We start from the raw sequence: 21,993 nt of genomic DNA on the forward strand, positions 1-21,993 counted from the left end.
TCTCAGTCCCGCTGACAATGGACATAGAAAGGGTTGCATGGAGTAAATTCCCCATGTATCCATTTGTATGACGCACAAGAGTTTACTCAAGACATGTGCTTCTCCTCACTTGGGTCCCTCGGTTAGTTTTGCTCTGCTATCCACTCATCAAGTGAATTCTCTGTGCTTCCACAGGCTGGCACCTCCCTGGTTTTCAAAGCAGCACAGGACCTACAACTGCTGGCTGGAGGAAGGGCTGTGGAAAAGACCCAACTACAGACTTTAATATTTATCATTTTATCTTTAGCTCCTCCTCTCCCAAAGGGTGCTGACACTTGCCTTGAGCAGTCTCCCTTTATTTTAAGCTTTCTTGATCCCCTTTAACAGTGACTGATTTATTTCCAGCATATACTGGTATTTCTTCTCTACTGCAGGCAAAGAACTTGAACTTTAACAAGATCCCTACAAAATCACTGATTGTGGTAGGCATAATATTATGGTTCTTATGCGCTCAGACCTTGATCCCTTTGGGGAAGAGGATTTATTTAACACAAATAAAGATGAAGGCTGACAGACAGCCTTCAAATCAAAGCACAAGCCATAAAATGTCTGATTACTCCCGGAAGCAGCATTTAACAGCTTAACTTAGTCTTTATTTAGATATTATTTTGCATATTCCATCCATAACGAAAGCAAACTTGTCATGAACAAAATTATTTGGTAATCTAATTTATCAAGATCACTCACCCACTGAGAGACAAGGATTTTAATAAAACTTGCACTTAGGAGATCAATTTGTACTAATTTCCGTCTCTTAGATGCTTTTGCCTTTTTCAGGGCTAGTGAATGGAAAATTGAGACCCCAGTGCAACTCCAACCACTTCCAGAAAACACAGTTGTACACAGTAATGTGCATCTGCTTAGGGAACATACTTAAAAGGCTCTATTTTCTGTACTGTAACAGCATGCACTCTACCACCCACTACTTGTATGACAATATTTTACAAGGATACCACAAATCTTAAAAGCGTGGGGATGAATTAACTACAGAGGGTCTGTCAGATATTCACCTTTTGCAAGAATGTCAGATGTATTAGATTAATGCCAAAGACAATAAATGTAGTTCAACTTCAGTAAAGGAGTTGGCAGAACAAGACAAAAAGCATCACTGTAGAGATGCTTGTCTCAAAATCATGTGTCGCAAAACATCAAATGTGACCCTCCTTCTCTTTTCTTTCCTCTCCCCAGTTATTCAGCAATTGGAGTCACAGGCAAGGCTCCTGTCAACTGCTTAACAGACACAGGAGGAAGATCACAGCATGCTTAATACCTCATTTGGGACACTTGTTTTTTCCTCTACTGTCCCACAAGGTCATAGTTTCAGTTTTATCTAGTGAATCTGACAGCAAGTATCTTGCCCCTCTCTCCACAGGTTGTCTTGGCATTAATTTCAAACAAAGATCTCGGGCAAACGCTACACTTTGCCTAACATCTGGGCAGATCAGTTGATACCTAGTTCATCACTAGAGAGAATCTATGTTGCCTCTAAGTGCAGGAGTCCCTTGCTCTGAAAGGAAAGTCTCTGCTTTGGGCTGCTACCAGCATCAAGAGATGGCGAGAAGACACTCATAGAGCTGCTCCAGCAGGAGCTACCCATTTTTCAGCTCCTGGCCAGGTTAGTTTTCAGCTCTTGCTTAGGCTTGAGGTTTGGATACATCCATACTTAAGCCACCCACGGAAGTGGCAGAAACAAGCAGCTAGGGGAGACAGGAGAACCAAACAACCTTGTTTGGTAACAGCGTGGATGAGTACCCAACAGAGTGACTGTATAAACATGCCCTGAAACAACTTAAGTAAAATATCTCCAGTAGGTTTCCTATAACCGGAGAAAGAAACACTGCCCCTCACCTTGTCAAAGACAACAGACAGGCTTGCTGGGAGAGGGTGTTATCTCCGCTCAATATTATTTTGTGAGAATAAATGCCTGCTTTTGCAAAAGATTACTATTTTCAGGGTATTGCATTTTCTTACAATAAAGTTAGCATATTCAATTTTGCTCAAGTTGTGCAAAATAGATGTATTTGGAACATTTTCCTTTCTTTAGTTTTTTGTTTCCATTCTGCATGGACATAATTTACTTGTTCTTTTCCTCCTGGTCCTATATATACTTCAAAAACATATTTTCAAAGAACAATTTCTCTCAGCATAACTTGCCCCCCAGCTGTAAAACCTTTGCTCATATATACCTCCCTTAGGAGAGATAACTTCTCTGCACAGAGCTCCTTTAGCAACATCTGAAATAATGCAAACAGGTAGAACACTCCCATGTGTTGCAGCTCAAGGAGGAAACATATACATCCTGCAAAGAAAACCCAGGGTAGCATCACAAATATTTATACATCAGATAAAAGCCATATCCTGCAGCTTGGACCGCTATCAACAAATGCTATTCAATATCTCTTTCAAGTCAATCACAGAACTCACATATGGATGGATGGTCTGATTTGAGTTCACCCAAGGGTATGAAAAACCTAGGAAGGCAACGAGTCAGCTCATCCCTGGGTTACTGACCATACGCACCTTTTCTTCGTAGCACCATCCTGGCCTTTGACCAGGATCTCCTTGGCTTTATGGCCAAGCAGACCTCTCGAGTCATTCTATTTCTGGATACTTCTGATGAAGCACTGGCAAACAATTCCACCGCAGAGCAGAGATCAAACTAGTTCTGGCAAGTTTCTCCTATACAGAATGAAACAGCTCATGCTTTCTAAAGATGCTGGCTGTAAGAAGTGCTAAAGGGCTTCAGAAATCTGCTCCACCACCCCGACATCAACTATTCTGTATGTTTCTGCTCATTACAATGGAAAGAGTATTTTGACCGTTTTTTCCCCTCTAGTACCCCAGAGAGCCAAAAAGCTAGAGGCCTATGGTGGACATTCTTGGATGTGGAACTGATGCAGAGGATGTCAAAGTCAAAACCGTGACCCAGCTTTATGTTCTCAGCGAGGGTCCCCAAACATCTCTTGCAGTGTCCTCAGGACTTCTCTGACTTGCAGTAAGAGGATCTCGGCAGAAAACACCTCAAGAAAGGAAAGTAAGAAGAGGGTGCCACAGTATAAAACCCGGTAACATTGACCATAACGAGTACTATGATTTGTGATGTCATCGTTTCCATAGGAGGGGAATTTTTTTTTTTTTAAGAAATAAACACAGCTCTGTGTTTACGTATGAAAAATGACCATCCAGAGCTCTCAAAGCGACGCACACCTTTTGCCTCCTCAGTGCAATCAGCACCATCATTCTTCCTCTAGGTTAAAAAAACCCCAAAAAACAAAAAACGAAGCTCTAAAAAAAATGCTGTTTGAAAAGATAGGTCTAGCTTTGAAGAAAACTGTGTCAAGTCCTTTCAGTTGTCTGGAAATTTCCAGACACATTTTAAAGAAAACACTAGCTGTGTATAAACATGAGTGTTACAATGTTTCGCAAACTCAGAAGTTCCCAGGAACTGTAATTTAATACAATTCATTTAACTAGTCACACATTAAACTGATGCAATTTTAAGTAAAACCAGCAGGGATAAACAAGGTTGTATTTTATGCATCCCTAGAAGACTTCTGTTCATGAAGTCATTGGCTTACTGACTGGTAATAAGAAATTCTGTACCTAAAACCTAGGTATTTTTACGTCCTGACACTACTTCATGACATTGTGCTTGATCAAATTGAGTGCTGCAGTAACAGGACACTAGAATATTGTCTAGATGTCGAAAGGAGCAGCTATTTTCAAATATAATGTCTTTTCCATGTATTGTATTAACTGAATCAAACAAGGCTCAGGCTTGCCTTGAATTTAGCCCTAAAAAAACTATTAAGCAGACAAGTATTTAATTCTTACTTTTATCCTCGTTAAATCCTTTAATTAAATATAACATTAATTGAACTACAGATTATTATAGAGATTTTTCTCAACATTTAAATGCATTAAAGCAGGGAGAAAAACAAAACAAGATCACAAGTTGAGCTTCTAAGCAGGTTCATATAAATCGCATTTTAAAAGTAACACCCTAAGAGCACAAGGCATTTTTTTCATGTTTGCTAGCACAAAAGTAACAGCAAAGGTTAAAAGCACTGGAGGTGGCATATTCCATACAAATCAACACATTAATGCAAACTGTTTCCATTTAGCAACGTGACATACCAGTTCACCTAAGACAATTGCTTGAACAAGATCATAATAAAGATGGGGAAAAACTCTTCAGCAGGGCCTGTTGTGATAGGACCGAGGGGTAATGGTTTTAAAATAGAGGGAGGTAGATTTAGATTGGATATTAGGAAAAATTTTTTTACAATGCGAGTTGTAGAACACTGGAACAGGTTGCCCAGAAAGGTGGTGGATGCCCTGTCCCTGGAAACATTCAAGGCCAGGTTGGATGAGGCTCTGAGCAACCTGATCTGGTTGGGGATGTCCCTGCTCCTTGCAGGGGAGTTGGACTAGATGACCTTTGAAGGTCCCTTCCAACCCAAACCATTCTATGATTCTATACAACAAGAGGATGCGGGGCAGGAATGGAACAGAAGTCCTGCACGTACCACTTGGACTGCTAGGTATGGAGAGACCTGCAACGTCCCTGCAGCCAGGCTGTTCCTGCACCAAGCCCAGGGGGATCAGAAGCACAAAGGCTTCAAATGGGCTTCTGCAGAAGCCCAGCTCTGGTCTGAAAGCCCCGTGCAGGGAGCTGGGAGCAGCAGGGGCCACTACTCAAGCCTGCCGGGCAGAAGGGAGCTGTGGGGCAGAAGGGCTGCGGGGGGTGGAGGGGGCGATGCAGCACTGCCCTGCCTCCCCCAAGGAAATCCTCCCCGAAGTCCCACTCCCTGGGTTCTGTAGGCTTGGAGGTGTCTCAGAAATTAATTAGACCTGAAGTGAATGAGGCTTCCTAAAATAGTCTGTTCATTGGTAATTGCACAGTTGCTACGGACACAGCATTCAGATGCTTCCCCTGCACCAACAGGCAGACAACAGCAGCAAGATCACGAAGAAAAGCAGCAGAACAGTGCCCTTATCTGTGCCTGTTCACACTGGTATCATTCACTTACCTAAAATTAAAAAGAAGAGGGGTGAGAAGGCTGATTTCACAGACTCCAACATCAGCAGTCCCATGAAAGGACTCATTCAATGCTGACAACCGACTTGCAAGAGTTCCCTGTAAGTCTGTAATACTTTTCTTTTTCTAAGAGGGGAAAATTCTCAATTTTTGCTGCCAGACACAACAAGAAACCTGGTGCCACTGTTCTCACTTCTGTGAGAATACAGAGTAATACCCCAAACGGGCATCACAACCTGCTTATTCTATAAAAACCTGTGGGCTGACACAGAGTTGAGAGTGTTGAGAGGGTAACAGGTGTTATCCACCTCTCAGTCCCACTGTGGATTAGGAGAAGGAAGAAACCTGTTACAACATGGATGATAACCAAGCAGTTGTATTCACTAACATTTACAGGAGGAAAAGGAGGATAGTTTAGGTTGGTACCTTTAACAGAAATTTCCTTTCTGCATTCCTCAAAAACTGAGATAACCCCAAAACTTCAGATTTGGCTTTAGTAGGACAAAGAACTGATGCAAACCCCTATTTCACTTCACCCAGCTTTTCTATTTGGTTTCACTAGGCTTGGGTAAACTGCTTTTTGATTTCTCTTGATCTCCCCAGGATGCAGCAGCCCTTGCCAAAAATAACCACGTTTTAATTTTGCTTCACAATTCCCTCACAGAAGTCTGCACTGTTTTAACGCTGTAGCATCACATATCCTTTTAATCCCTGCCTACACGTTTAACATTTCAAACACATGACTATTTATAAACGAAAAGCCACCAGGGCTTTGGTGAGGTAAAGTGGTTTAGCGGGGACTGAAACTGGGGAGGGGGAGAGGGGAGGGTGAGTCATCATTTTCTGGGTTTAATCCTTCACTCCTCTGTTTTGGGCTTTGTTATTAGCAGTAGGGCTCATTCACTTTAAGCAGGGGCAAGACAGCAAACAAGTCCTCTGAATTTGAAAGCCAAACAATTCCAACTCCTTATTCAGCAGCCATGCACGCCAGCTCCAGGCTGTTCAATCCCTTGCGATCCCTTTTTGTAGCCTAGGCTTCTCCTTCCTTTAAGTGCCAACCCCTCGACTGCCTTTGGCTGGGATTTTGTCCGTTCCCACCTGCTCCTGCAAGAGGGAGAACAGACTGGGACAGAGTGACGCCATCCTTAAGTTTTGTGCCATATTCAGGGCTGGGCATTGCCACACCAAACGAGGCAAACAGGTTACAAAAAACTGTTTGCACAGACAAAGCGAGGCACTTGAAAACCACCACTGCTCCAACTAAAACACCACTTGGAAACAAGCTGCACTGCATACTGAAGGGGAGACAGCACTCATTCAAAATCCTCTCTCCTTTTCGGTCATTGCTCAACAGGGCAGCAAAAAATTTGTCCTCCAGCCCAATTACACCACTCTGCTGCTGCTGTAACAAAAGGAGAAAGAGCCATGACAGAAATAACAAGGTAACCTACATCTCTACTAGAAGAAACAGCAGGAGGTAGAAAAATTAACTGCCATCACACACCGTTTCTCTTCCAATTCAAGCACCCCTCTCCCTCTCTAAACACTCTTCCTATACAAACCTTCCTGCAAAAAAAATCTCTAAAGACTGACCCTCCCAAGCCCATCTATACCTCACACCTTTTGCAACTCCACTGAGAAACAACTCTTTGCCCCAAGCTATGACAGCTGGGCAGTGCAGGAACCTGAGTCCAGCTTGGGAATCAACAATATGCAAGTTCCAGGTCTGGACATTTTAGGGATGCTTAAGTTTGGAAAAAGCTTTAAGTGTGGATGCCTCAGGTTCAGCTGCCATTCTCATGTTTCTGTACCAAAATACTTGCACTGAGTTTCAAAACTGTGAATACTCTCAAGCTCCAAGTACAATTTAGGACAACTAAGAATATGCAGAACCTTGGAAAATCAGACTAGTTATTTCAGTAAATGAACTAGGTAGCAAGAGTGAAAATGCTGATGTTAGACAGTATTTCAGCTTCCTGGGCTATAAACGGATATAATTTTTACTTACCTGACAAGTGTGTCATGAGAATTAACTAATATTGACACTTTGATCTTTAAAATGCTTTGCCAAATATTAATGAAAGAAGGATTATTTTGCATTTAAAACAGCTAGTATTTTGAAGCTGAATTTGTTTCCATTCCTCTCCTAAAATAGTAAAGAATCTACTGTTCGTTTTTCTACATATTCCCCAGGAGATTATTTTGGAGAAATATGAGAAAGACAGACTGACACGTGGATCTATGTTTCAAGGAAGATGAATGGACACCTCTAAATAAAAAGCTGCGCTTTGTTGCAAGAATCTTTTCTCCTGTGGGTCCTGTAGCCAGACCTGTAGATTTAGTTTAGATGTTACTGAACATTGCGCCCCACTAAAACACCTTTTTATAACTAACCTACTACTATTTTTTACAAGGCAGATCTCAAAGTGAAGTATGAGAAGCTCCTAACATGTTGCAGATATTCAAGAACTGCATCTACTGGTGAAGCATGGCCTCACTTCACCATAGAGGGAAAGATGCCAACAAATGGGCAAAACTCCATTACATTGTCCTCTGCAGCCAGTGAATAAAATACACCCAAAGCTGCACGATGCTTTTGTTAGATGGGTCACCCATGCAGGCTGCTGTCAGAGAAAAACAGAGAGCCAAGGCTTGCCTGCGGAGCCAGCTCTCTCCCAGCTGCGCGACGCTCAATAGTGAGGGCAGGACTTTCACCATGGGCACTCCTGTCGCAAAGCCGAAAAGGCAAGACATTTGGCCTTTACATGGCCCAGTGACTATAAACCCAGATTAGAAGCGAATAAAAGATTGTACTTGATAGCATATGGGAAAACAGCAGCATAAGTCTCCAAATAAGCTGTTCTGCACACCCCAGAGAGATCATTAGGTAGAGCTTTCCTGTGGTTGTTACTGCTGGTGGTTACAGCCTGACCTGGCGTGACAGGCTACTCGTGCTGGTAGTACAGACATCATCTCCCCTGAAGCCGTAGTATTTTTCCTTACTGTCAGTCAGGCAACACAGGGAACATGGAGCCAAAGGGAAAGAAAAAAATAGATGGGACACAGGTAGTGGAAGAGATGCCAGAAAGTACAGACATGAAGATAAATGCAACCCCTGCGTAGTTCCTGCAAGCGCCCTTTAGGGTCTCAGGCTGATGACAGCAGAAATTCTGTGAGAACATTTTGCAAAGCCCACCTCTCGTTCTCACCCACTGCCCAAGACATGTAGAAGATACTGAACAAATGTTACCTGATATTTCAGTGACTTAAGTCCTATGGTTCTAAAGATGAGCCTTAGAGGTGATTCTGGGGATGCGTCTGATTGATTGTCATATCTAGAAAACACCAGAACTAAAGCTCCTTACGCGAAACCTTCACGACAGTCTCTATGATGGGAGACTTTTTCCCCTCTTCCCCTGCCTCATTTCATGCACAACACAGACATCAGTTAATGAACTAGGAACTCTTCAATATTTATTCTTCTTCTCATTATCCAGTGTGGCTCTTTGCCTTATTTACCATGCTATCCAAAGGCTGCTGAGAATTATTTATAGCATTCATGAATCAGGAGCTAAGTTCTCATAAACAACAATTAATTTTACAATACCCAGATGGATACTGAAATTAAGGTGGATGTTTTGGGGATGGGCACTATTTTTGAGCAACTACTAGAAGTCTAAAAGGCATCTCCATAGACTTTCCAGAAAGAACTTGCCTACCAGCAAGCACACAACACAACGTGGTCCTCACCCTTCACAAGGGTGTTTGAATGGGGCTATTTATGGTGACAGTGTACACATTTCACATAAGAAATACTGTTGAGAACAGTGAACAAAACTCTCAATGCTACATTAAGAACTTGTTCCAGGGATCTCAGATTACAAGATGAGCAGCCAGAACCTATTTCTGGTAGGTAATTAGCGCTGGGTGTTCTTCCCCCCACCCCATGCACTTTCCTGCCCGTGCTCCACCTGATGGTGCCTGCTCCTCTTCCCTAAGGTGCACACTCCCCTTCCTTCTCCTTGCAGTCACTGCCTCAAGATTATTTTGATGTATCATCAGCCTAATGCAACACAATTAGCAGCTTCTCATCCCCTCAGGTACATTTTACATTTTTTTTACCAGCCTTTTCCTACTTTATCTTTTTTAAGGGGGGGGGGGGGGGGGGGGCACAGGGAGGAATCACTCTCCCTGTCTCCTCTCTCCTCTTCACCAGGTGAAGAAACACAGCAAACCACCATTTCACTGGATTCCACCAGCATCTCAATTTTGGCTTTCAGCTCTATGAAAGGTCAGTCCAGAAGTTCATTGGAAGAGAATGAGGAAAAAGAAGTTTCTGCAAGTTTCTTCCACTTTCTGGCTTTATGGGCAACCAAAGCCAAAATCCTACCAGCTACCCTACCAAACCATTACAATGTATTCAAATCCAAGTTTCAGATTTAATTTTCAATTTTGACTAAAACGAAAAATGTTAATAAACATCCCTGGAGGTGCTACGCATCAAAATGGATGAGTGCAAGACAAGGTGCTGGATTTCAGAGTTTAAGGGCTCTGCCTCTGGTTTGAGCGACGGCAGGTAAAGCCACTGCTGCTCTTGGTTCTTGTTAAGTGCTTTGTTCTCTCTCTTGGGCTCTGCTTTATATGAGAATGGCTCCACAGCCACTTCCGTGATACAAATCCAAAAGTAGTATGAAAAGATATTTTCTCCTCTTTACATAAAATTGTTAAGTTGGTGTTACTGCAAAAATCCCAGACAATGTGAGGCCAATCAGTTTTTTAAAATTATTCAACTTTAGAAGGATAAACCTATAATTTTAACATCCAATAGCTGCAAGAGCCATACCAAGAAGGTGGTTTCCATTTAGGAGCTCAGTCTACACATGCACAAAATTAACATATCAGAAAAATAACATCTATTGGAGATCATATTTATTTTTATATCAAGGACAAAGTGCTAGTATCTATGTCTCCACAAGGATCTTTTTATTCCTCTGACAGTTTCATGACCAGCTAATAATCACGTTATCAATAGTCTACTACTCAACTTCCTGAGATACAGCTCTACTTCATGTCTTTATTTGTTTTCAGATACATACATATATGAAACGACCTTTTAATTTTAATTTGGCAGATATCTTTTACAATTCAACTCATACTCAAACGGTGCTTTCCTGCTACAAAGGCACTTAAACTACAAACAAAAAAAAAACCCATTATTCTGCTTAATTAATAAAAAATGGGAAGTGAAGATAACAGTACCTCTTTGCCAGTTTCCCAGGAGAATTAGTTGACGATCAAGTTGGTGAGAACAACATGAAAGTAACTCAAGAAAAACTTTTACTTGTACAAACTCATCACACACACGTGGAGATGTTCAAGAAGTGGCCCGAGCCACTGGCCCCAGCAATCTCACTTGAGATGCACTGAACTGGTCTCTGAACCAACTAAAGTGACTGGTCCCAGTAAATTCCTTCAAACTTTATTTTGTTTTGTTCAATACACACTGGAAAGTTTTAAGGATCTGATTTTATATCTTATAAACCCATACAGGTTTCAAACTGGGTCAGATACCAGTAATATAGAGAGTCAATGCACAGCCTAGTCAGTAAATCTTTAGCTCAGGTACAACGCTGTCAAATCCGAGAATCTTCATTTCAAGCAACCCCGTATCAGTTGACAACTCTATATAAACCAGACACCATTTCACGGTGTTCCTGCAGTATTTCACTGTTTCAGTACTATTGGTCAGTTAGTAATTTTAGAAGACAAGTTTATAAAATCCCAAAGGCTAAAATCAAAACTGTCCCAGCTTGTTAGATGTTTAAGACAAGATCACTATCCTATTTGATATCTAAATAAGGAATTATGTACTTTATCCAGCATTTGGAAAGGCTGAGTTGACTGCTTCCAAACTCATCAAGCAGGCTCTGGGAAATGGAAGGTGAAATCGTGGGAAAAATGTAATATGAAGAAATACTGGAATGAATCCGTGGCAGCTAGAAGTTCATGACTACCACTGCCCTGCACACCAGAGCCACTCAATGCCTCCCAGGGTGTGACCTGCAGAGACACGGCTTTGCTTCACACACACATACGTAGGTACATATACACATGTTCACACACACAGGGAGTTCACATTATCATGAAATACAGCTAGGGAAAGCAAGTACTTTAAGAAAAATAAAGGGGTATTCACCAGCAAAGTAACAGTTTCAAAAGGATCTAGAAAATGAACCAAAGCTCTTATTGTTAGAGAACTATTGACTCCAGGTTTGAAAAAGTGACCTCAAGTGAGCAATGATGCACTTAGCCTGGAACTTGCAGCCACTGTATTTCACTCTAAATTGAATTGCCAATCTATACTGCAATCATCTTCTACTATAAGCTCAGATCTTTGGGGCAAGTACACGGAAAAATACGACATACTGGCTGCATTATTCCAAGTTAGACTAAATTCCTCTGGAAATGGAAAGTATGTCCACATTACAGAATTTAAGGATCCCCACGGGTATTTATACATGGGTAGTGGTTTGGTTTTTTTTGTTTGTTTGGTTTTTTCTTTTTCATTTTAAGGGCATGTAGTGACAACTTCATGTTGACATTTTTCTTGCAAACAGTTCATAAGCATGCAAATAACTAATAGCACATGGCCCTGTTAAAAGCATTTAGATACGTATTAGCCTCCAGACTCATACTGAAAGCCACGTAATAGACATTTTATACCTCACACACATAGGCACAATGATCAGATCCAGCATTCTCGCTATACGAAAGTGGTCTTTTTGGCAAATTAGGGTGCCAATTTAGCATGATTCATAGTACCACCAATGTCAATGGTTTGCAAACAGAAATAATTGACACGTGCTGTGAAATACTTACATTCACTTTTCTGCCAAGTCTTCTTCACTACAATCAAGTTATTTTCCAGGACAGTGTTTAATCTTCTTACTAAATAAAAGAAGGTAGCAATTGAAAATAAGTCATATGCGTTAAGCTATGCTCAATCACCTTAAATTTATGAACTTTGAAATACTGATTTAATATCATCTATAGTGGCCCATAAACTTGTAATTTGTTTATATATAGTCAATTTTATTACATTTTAAACACAACTTTAGTGCACCATAACTTTCAATCCTGAGGCTAAATGGGGCAACGTTCTGTATTTCAATAGCTGCTTAGATAATAAATCAGATGGACAGTTGCTCACAGATGTACAACTAATTACTGAAGAACTGAGAGCTCAAGTGATATATCACCAGAAAGAATGCCTGGCATTACAGAGGGGGAATTGTATGATTTGGCACTCCTCTAGCTAGAGCTTGAACACGCTCTTATCAATGGCAGTACTCAGCACCTCTCACGATCAAACATTTAAGAATGGAAGAGAAACAGTGTCTGTCCCTCTAGGGAAGGATAAAATACTATCTGATACTGTTTGACATCACTGTATATGCCAAAATGTGATAAAAAAGGGTTCATGTAGATTGTTCAACATAAATGTGAAGATGACAACTGTCCTCAAAAAAATATCTCAGTTAATAGCCATAGTGAGTGCTAAATGCCCCAACCTGTTTCTTACACACAGTAATCTCTCAGTTACTTTTTAGCAAAGCACGTGATGCCCCCTCAAACAATTTGCAGTGAATGACGACACACACACGACAAGATCACAGCATGGCAGCTCCCAGGGCAGAGGGACTCGAACACCTAGCAAAATCCACCACCCTTTCTCCAAAGCCATCTCATCTCAGCTGAACCTGTCTTTGAGACTTGCGTAACACTGGCTCCCCTGGGAGATAAGACACAAACATCAGCAGGGTTTTTATTTTCCCTTCATGTTCCTGGAGGCTGCCCAGTACTAAACTAAGTTTATTTTCTTAGTGTTTGATGGGATTTAATTTTTGTTTGCATTCCTCATATCTAGTCACTGTGGTAACACGTTCTTTAAGACTTAGGTACATTCATCATCTTTTCCTAGGGAAAAGCTGTTTGAGGGAACCTGCACCCTTACCAGGGGGAGGATGCTCAGCAAAATCGTGAGATAAAGCACATGGGAGAGCAGCCGGGTGAGATATTTAGACCATAGCTGGATGATATGGCCTAACTGGAGAGCCCAGGCTTGGACTGGGACTAAGGGAAGTCGTAGGAGGCGAGTGTAAGTAAAGCAGTCAACCCAAGAGAGAGACAAAAAAAATTAATTTTAGACTTTAGGACCAAAGAAAAGGGTAGATTTCTTCCTATGTCTTACTAACAAAGGGAAAAACAGATCTGGTGCAACTTAAGCGTATAAAGTAAAAGTACAATGGGATGTGAAAGATCATGATACTGTCAACAACAGCCAAGAAGGAAGGAGGTGGAGGTAGTCAGCAAGCAAACAAGACTTCATCCCGCAGAGGAGTTCCCTTTATATGTCCATGGTGCTTCTCTCCTTTACAGTATTTTTGCAAACATTGCTGAATGGTGATTTAGGCACAGTTGGTTCACACCTCACCTCTGCAGACGCAACAACTGGAGTGTGTGGAAATTAGTACTTGTCTGAGCCTGGAAAAGGAATCGAATGCTGTCAGCCCTGACTGTTGTTTCCAGGAGTTATACTCCCACTAGTAAAGGTATATCCCCTGATAATAACATCACAAATTTATTTATTGGGAAGACAGGTTCAACCATAACCCTGGAACTGGCAGAGAGTCATCGGACTACTTCTGTGTCAGTTCTCACATGGCTACACCAGGCATTTTAGTCTGTAGTTAATAATCAGCTGTGCCAGAGAATCATGCTACCAAACTGTACTCAATTTTCTGTGCTATAAAATAGGAAGCCTTTTTCATAAGAGGCTTGGGACACGAGCCAGAAATCTCACTCACTGTCTCCCTATTTATTCAGACTGAGTCACCAGATTTCCAGGTTTCTCCACTCAAATGGCACGCTGCTTTGGCTAGGTTTAGATGGACACAGGTGGTACCATCTGCTGCAAGGCTTCCTGGTTTGGTTTTGTTTTGTTTTTTTTCCCTTTTACCTCCTGCTCATAGCACAACAGCTCTTTTTCAGTATCTTACACTGAACACCACAAGGAACTGGTCTTTCATGGTATGAGTTTGGCTAGCTGGTCAGTCAAAACAGACTGCTTGAACTAAAGGAATTAAAATACACATCGCTATCACAGGTCCTCTGACAGGTGGAGGCTCTTGCAGACTGACCCGAAGGTAAAAGTACTTAAATGACACAGGGGAGTTATTCTTTAAAGCGGACAGAAACCACAAGCACAGAGCAAGTGGGTAGGGGGATGCTCACACAAGCTAACTTCAGTCTAACAAGGTTGATTTTCACGTTTCTTCTCTCTCCACTGGCTTGACCTAGAGGGTCCTGCCATGGATGACCTTCTGGAGGAGAAATCAATCTTCCCTGAGCTGCTTTTTGGAGAAGAATCCCTCTCCCCACCATAACCTGCAGAGGACAGCAGGGAGATTACTGCCATTAGACTACATTTAGGTCTTATCCTGTTTCATCCCAGTGTGAAAGAACTTGCCCACTCCCACCTTTCATATGACACAATTTCTGCCTTTCAAATAAAAATACTCCTTTAGGACAACAGGACGAAGACCATCATGGACATGTCATGCAGTTAAGACCAGCAGGACAGGACAATAACCCAGCAGAGACAGGACAACTGTAAACAACCTCCCCATCCTGCAAGCATCCACTCCCTCATCAGGCAGCTGCGCCTCTGTATGTAGGGTGAACATCTCAGATACCATCATTTCAAAAAGATTATAAACTCATGCTTATCAGTTGCATCCAAGTGCAAAATTTTGCAAACGGACAATGCACTGCCCCAGTACTGTGGCTGCCAAGAGTGTTCGTGGTTTCTGAAAGCTGCAAGGAACAAAACACAGCACTTGTCCTGTGGTACCAAAAGCCGATATTGTTATATGTAGGAGTAAAAACATATTGAGTGTGTTTTTTTCCATTTGCTTCTAGAGCTAAAAACAGATCATAAACCACATTTCTTTGAGGGAGGCTTTTGTTTGTTTGTTAGAAAGGGCAGGCACTGGGTCAGGGATAAAAAGTTACACTATCCGGTTCCCAGACACAGACTTTATTCTCCCGAGCCTTCAGCTATATGTAACATATGGAGCAGATATTTTTCATATCGGCTTGTATACATCCGTGGAACTTTTATTTGGCTGTTGAGCTAACAAGCGCAGTGCACTCAACAGGACAGAGTATGTAGGATAACACTACATACTGCTTTTTTGAGCTTAATTTTGAAAACGGATCTTCACATTTCAGTGCTGAGAAGTCTACCTTATGACTCTGAGATCATGTCCATATGGAAATAGGATACAGAATTTACTATTAAAAACTTTAGGGTGATACCAAATGTCAGTTTAAGACTCTAAACATTGCAGTGTGTTTACACCTCTAATTAACTCTGTATTGCAATACTACACTCAAATATCTGGCCAAATCTGTATTTTCCCTCATCTTCAGCTCTCCAGCTTATGTCGCTCTTGGTCATCTCCATTTTGCCCTCTCCACCTCCTTGAACTCAGAGACACCCGCTCCACTTCTAGCACATGAACTCCAGAGTTTTATTACTGACTTCCTTTCTGTCTCCTCTGCTTGGCTGCCTTGGGCTTAGTATCCTTGTTGTCTTGAAGCTGCTCAACATTCTTCCACCTTCAATACACTTATATCTGATACTGCTTAAACTTTTTTTTTTCCTTCTTTGATTTCCAGTCAATCCCATATCCTTTTGACCTCAATTTTATGCACTATGAAAAGACCTTGACCTACCCTATGCAAAAATGAACAGAATATTAAAATAATAATAGAAGTGTTTAATATTGTCAGATATACCTCAAAAGAACAACTGCTTTCACTCAGCTCTTCCTGTAGTTTGCAGGAAAAAAAAAAACACAACAAAAAAAACCCACTACACAGGCTGGTTTCCTGTTCTTAAAATTTAAAAGTCTCAGACTAAAATCTGAGTTTTACAGATACACTACAAGAATAAAGAGCAGCATAGCCCAAAACTGAAACTCAGTAATCTGTGCTCCTTTATCCTTTCTGAATATCCTTCACTTTAGTCTATGGAGACTAAATAGTTTATCTCTTTATAGACTTTTCCAGAGAGATTTCGTAACTACAGAACTAAACACACTAACCACAAAGTACTTGTTTCTCTGCTGTCCCTTCTGACCAGCCTAGAAATCCTACCTGTTCTTTCAACAGTATTTCACCTCAAAGATCAAAGAGCAAGAACACTACTCCCCCAGGAACTGCCAACAGGCTGAGATCCTGCACCTCACGTATTAGGGCAAGAATCGAAGCAAGCATCCGTGCAGGAGTGGCGAGTAGCACTTTTTCCAGCCTCTTCAGACTGCCATTTATCAAATCTTACAATTGATACTGGCCAAAATTGCTCCCTGCCTCATCACGGACAAAACCAACAGAGCTCCTCTCTGACCAGCAAGGTGCTGAGCCAGCACCAAATGCTGATCCATGCGTGTCAAGCTGCCTGGCTGCTCAGCATAAGGATTTAATCCAATGCAAAGCAACAGAGAAGCAGCCCCAGTTTCCCAAAGGCTATTTGAGAAACTCTTAAACCTCACTTCCTTATCTTCCAATATCATATTTAGCTTGGTAACTTTACAGAATAAGGATACCAAGAAAGGAAACCAAGGATAACCATAAGTTCTAAGCCTTTGCAGAACAAGCTATTTTAGAAAGATCCTCAACTATGAGGCATAAACATGATTCCTGATAACAAGCTGTAACACAAAGAATTTTACTGGTACACACTTGGGATGGCCAGGGCAACTCGTGGGTTTTTTGGCTGCAAACTGAACACTGTTTTCCTAAACTCATTTCATAAAAGCCATTCAACACAGTAATTTTAACTATATTAGTTACCTGTGAATGCTAAAATAGCAAACAGGAGAGGCAGACTTTTAGTACAGTAATGGTTGTACATTTTTTCTGTCATGAAAATGAAACTTTCCAAATCGGATGTAAAAATGAACTCCAGGTTGTCTTTAGTTTAAACACATCTGCAGTGATCCTGGCTAGTCTATTGTGACAAGCTCAACACCACAGGCAAGTCAGAGAAGATCAGAATTTTTCTATGTTTTAGGCGAACCAGTACACATTACAGATATCTCCATACTTTTATTTTTTATCTCCAACTTGAGTTCCAGGGAGCTAAGGTGATAAATTCAAAGTAATAAACACTCCAGTCTATGTCCATGACTTTTCAAATGCCATTTGGCAAATTGTTTCAAAATGAATCCTATGAGAAGTAACTTATATCACAGTACAGGAGGTCTACACGTTGGTGGAGGTGTCTCATCAAACCTGGTAGTTTCTCTGTAGGCAGTACAGCCAAAGGAAGAAGGCAGGCTCTTTCAGAAGGCAATGGCAACAGGGTTTCTTTCTCTTACTGTTGGCTAGAGAGGCATCCCAGGCACTCATGTCAGATGTCTGATTTTTTAAAGGGAATATCCTCATTATATAATGGAATAACTTCTTTTTAATTTTGTGCCCTCTGGCTAAAAAAGATTCAGAAACTACTGAAAAACTCATCAGTGTCTTTACTCTGATATACTCTGCATAAACATAGAAAGACCGTAAAGGACCTCTCTTTAGTAGCTTAGCAGGGTCTTTTCAGTCCTTAGGATGATAAAATGTAGACTTTAAATAGCCATCTCACTAGCCTTTTCATCAAGCAGCACTTTGCTTTTTCCACATCTGTCATGAGACCAGAGTGGACTTCTCGGAAAGTTGCCGAGGCAGATCTTTCATTTCTAATTCACACGGCTTCCCCAGTAAAAAAAGGCTGCCTGCAAGCAGGAACCCAATCTCTGACTATTAAGTAAACACTTGCCACTTTCATTCTAGTTGAAGGTTAATCATCAAGTAGTTAACCAAACACGTGCTACTTTGGGAGACCAAAGGTGATATCCTACGGTCACTGAAGTGAGTTTCTACAAGGCTGGAACTGCTGTCCTGAACGCGCATGTGTGCATTACTGCACACACGAAAAGGCTACAGGAGTAACCAACATGCTCTCATGCAAAGCCAGAAACCATTCACACTTCCTCTTTGATGAGCCTATGTATTTAACTAGCCTGGCTCAGTTAAAACACATTTGTATGTATCTACCTTTGAAGAGCGTACCACGCTCAAGGTCCCAAACTGACAAGCCTTTATTGTCCAAGGGGGAGAGTGTAAAATAAATTCAAATGTTCTTTGTGCTTACTGTTACTCTCCCAGCTGGTGTTAGACAGCACTTTTTCAGCACGTGAGGACACCGAACTTTTCTCTGAAGCCTCTCCCCTTTGCTCTGACAGCAGACAGGGCCAAGGTCAGCCACTGTGACACACCGTCTCCACACAATGGGCCCATTTGTGCAATCTGGTGGTCTCCCAGGCTTGCAAGATGCTCCTCACATTACGAGCACCACCTAGCACTGGTGACAGGAGAGAGACCACTGCTACACAGTAGGACAAAGTTTACTCCCAGTTTTTCCAGGAATTCAATGTAATACTGGCACAGTCACATTTTTATATAACCAAAAATTCAAAATTACCCAAAGCTCACAAGTTCAGTTTTCCCTTCACTTTCCTAGTCCTTCAAAGTCCTAAAACGATATTGCTGTTTCCCCTTGTTCTCAATTCTCACATAAGCCTCTTTTTTTTTTTTTTTTTTTTTTTTTTTTCCCTTCTCCTTTGGCTTCTGAAGGCCAGGGAAGAGAAGAGGCACAGAGAGAGGTATATTGGAAAATGAAGCAGATTGCTGTCTACGTTTGTGCTGACTGTAAACACCAGTATAAACACACATCAGTTAGACTAGTTTGCATTCACCAGTAGTTTTCAAAGTAGTGAAGGAGCTCAACAATTTCAAAATACCAGAAAGTATTTCACTGACAAGAATTATTAAGAACCTTGTGTTCTTCTGGTGATGTGCAGACTTACAGGTAGCTCTGCGCTTGCGATAAAATACTCTACAGCTGCTGCTTTGGCTTAAAACAACTCCAGCAACATCAGCTACCCCCACTTCATAAAACACAGCTGTTAACTACTAACTGAAGAACACAAAAATTCACAAAAACTGTCCCACGACCATTACTGTTCAATTAAGGTAAATGGTGCAACTTCCAAGGACCCTGCTTCAGAGCCTCCCACCTCAAAAAAGAAAATCAGTATCTGCTATATTACATTCCCCCTTTCATCTTCATGTTGTTGAAGGCATTCCACAGGCAGTTTTATTTCTGAGAGCACTGATTTTCGATCGATCCGCTCTGGCCTGGATTTGAAATAGGATACTACATGAAATTGGATCCTGGGAGCCTCAAACATGCCCAGGCTTGCAGAGGAGTTTAAACAAAAAGAAAAAAAAAGAAGGGTTTTTTAAACAGCATGCTAGTAAAACTGATTTTAAAGTGCCCTCCATTTCCCTGGACTGGAAGTAATATATTACCTCTATAAAGCCTTTTATAGTAAGCTCTTGAAATTCTTTATTATTTATACAATGCCATTGGTGCACACCTCGCCTTACAAATATGCATTTTAATAGTCAACCAAAGCGATCCAAACCACCAAAGTAATTAAGACTGCTTTAAAATTGGCTTCACTACCTTTCACCATACATCTGCCAAGCTACAGCCCAGTCCTGCGGTCTTTTCATCACATAGTCAGTGGGAATTCTCGCATAAGAATTTGAAGGTTTACTCCCTAAATTACAAAATGCAGCCTGCCTTATTGGAAAAAGGAGCAGGTATGACAGTGGGAGTGCGAAAAAGGAGAGGAAAAAAATGCTAAGTGTAGGAAGGTGAAAAAGGAAAAAAGATCATTAAATGAGGAATGTGGCATGGATGAGAGAGAATAAGTGATAGAGGGAGACAGTAGCAAAGGATGGTGTGGAAAACAAGAGGAGAAGCATAAAAGTATGGAGAGCTTATCCTGAACACTGTAGGGCTTGACATGCATTTGCAAGACATGAAACAGAGAAGAAAGTGCAGGAGGAACAGTCAGAGATAGCAAATTGGAATGGAATGCTGAAAGCTTTATTTTTAATTCTTATTTAAAAAGTAAAAAAAATCACCCAAGGTTAACTTTTTCACTCCTCTTCTATCTCTCACTGTGACTCCAGTTCCTTTGGAACCAAGTATGAGAGGCTGTGAGGGCTCCTGGCATGGCAAGCCAGGCAAGCTTTGCCAGAGCCCAGACAGAAAGATCAACTTTGCCAGTGACTGATTTTTCCCAGGATAGCCCATTGCACTGCACATTTTATTTGTTTTGTTTGTTTCTAAAAGTGCAAAAAGGAATCACTGCAAAGCCCAACTTGAAGCTGGAGTGAAATTTCATCTTTCCCGCTGACAAATGTGTAAAAATCAGAACCTTCTCATTAATAAAACAGCGGCCTGGCTGTGCCTCTTGCTGGCCAGATCAGAAAGCATCGCAGCAATCAAAGTTTAAATACCAAGGTTGTCTCATTTGTCCATCAAAACCAAGGAACAAGGCAACTCTGCCTAATTATCAGCAATATAAGAACACTATCCTCCTTCAAATCAGGCAGAAGGGCTCTTCTCTTCAGTGCCTCTCAGGGAACCAGCCTCACGCCCCTCGCCCCACCCCCCCGCCCAGCCCCCCTTGCTTCCTCCGTGAGCTGTCTTCCTAATCTGGAATCCTTCAGAGCTGGGAACTGGACCCCCTGCCTTGATTCCCATCATCTGCACCGACTTATGTTAGCAAGCCAGGCCAGCTGGCCGCCTGCACACCCAAGGAGCCCATACGCTGACACTGTGCCCTTTTTAAAAACAAAACCAAAAACTAAAACCAAACCCCCAAAAGCACAACAATCCAGCAGAGCTTTGCCTGCCAGGTTAAAACTTGCTCCCTTTGAGCTTAACCTACCTGCTGCTGAGCACGGATACTTCCCTGGGTGTAGCTGCTCTTCTGGTGGGTGAACCCCTCTTCTGCAAATATTTCAAAGGTATTTCTAGGCTAGGGGAAGGGTGCAAGCTTATTGTTTCTGCTTCAATAAGAAAGATACACATGCTGGGTTTTTTTTTAAAAAAAGAAACCATTCCAAACTGCGATAGGAGCTGGGCTCGGGCTGATACTGCCCTATCCTGCAGAGCAAGTCACAGCGGGTTCTGTAATCGCGGGCTCTGCAAACACTGATTTTACCCCCCCTCCACAGGACCTTAACTTGCCCAGTGCTCCTGAGGAGAGGACGCCCACGTTTGCGGCCGCAGGCACAGACAGCGAATGGCCAGGCAAAAACCCAGCTGATCCCATGGCCCAACCAACTTCACTCCTTCCCTGGCTAACAACCTGCTCTTTTTTTTTTTTTTTCCCCATGAAACCTCTTTCTTCCATGCTTACACAGGGCACTAGCTACAGGAAAAAGTGCTTGTTGTTCAGTTCAAGCACTTTTTTTTTCCGCCAGTGGAGGAAACCGTGTTTGGATCCACACGAAGGGAAAGGCAATATTTATAAAGGAAGTTCCCACACTTCCTCTTCAAACAAATCACTCCTGGCTGGTTTTGCAATTACAGCCCTACCGTAAAGAGGAGGGAGAGTGGTAAAAACACATCAGCACATTATTTCCTTTTAAAGTCACTTGCCTCTGAAAAGGCAGCTTCCAGAGAGGAAAGAGTTAAGCACTCGGGACAAACTGTCAAGTTTTCAGTAACTAATTTACTCTTCCTGTAGGCCTGGAGGAAGTCCACAGCTGCCACAAATATTCCTTGCTTGTTTCAATACTACTCTTTGTGAAATAGATTTTAATGGCCAAGCAAAGCGATCCAAACCGCAGATGTAATTAAAGCCACTGAAACTGGCTCCACGAAAGGCTGGGAAGAGCCCCATGCCCTGTCTGGGGGTGGCCGCCGAGGTGCAGGC

At 41.8% G+C, this 21,993-nt stretch overlaps 1 protein-coding gene across 8 annotated transcripts in view; it reads right to left on the reverse strand.

The window, feature by feature from the left end:
* The window catches only part of PLXNB2 (plexin B2), a 258,670-nt gene that overhangs the window by 104,091 nt on the left and 132,586 nt on the right, over positions 1–21,993 (reverse strand). For all 8 annotated transcript variants that reach the window (XM_086747090.1, XM_086747126.1, XM_086747101.1 and 5 more), the window contains one exon: positions 11,960–12,028. In XM_086747090.1, coding sequence (XP_086603216.1) covers positions 11,960–11,961 — 2 coding nt within the window. In that variant the 5' untranslated portion in view covers positions 11,962–12,028. The remainder of the gene's footprint in view (positions 1–11,959; positions 12,029–21,993) is intronic.

The sequence above is a fragment of the Chlamydotis macqueenii genome, chromosome 1, assembly GCF_036417535.1.
Source record: "Chlamydotis macqueenii isolate bChlMac1 chromosome 1, bChlMac1.mat, whole genome shotgun sequence".
In the NCBI taxonomy this organism is placed as follows: domain Eukaryota; kingdom Metazoa; phylum Chordata; class Aves; order Otidiformes; family Otididae; genus Chlamydotis; species Chlamydotis macqueenii.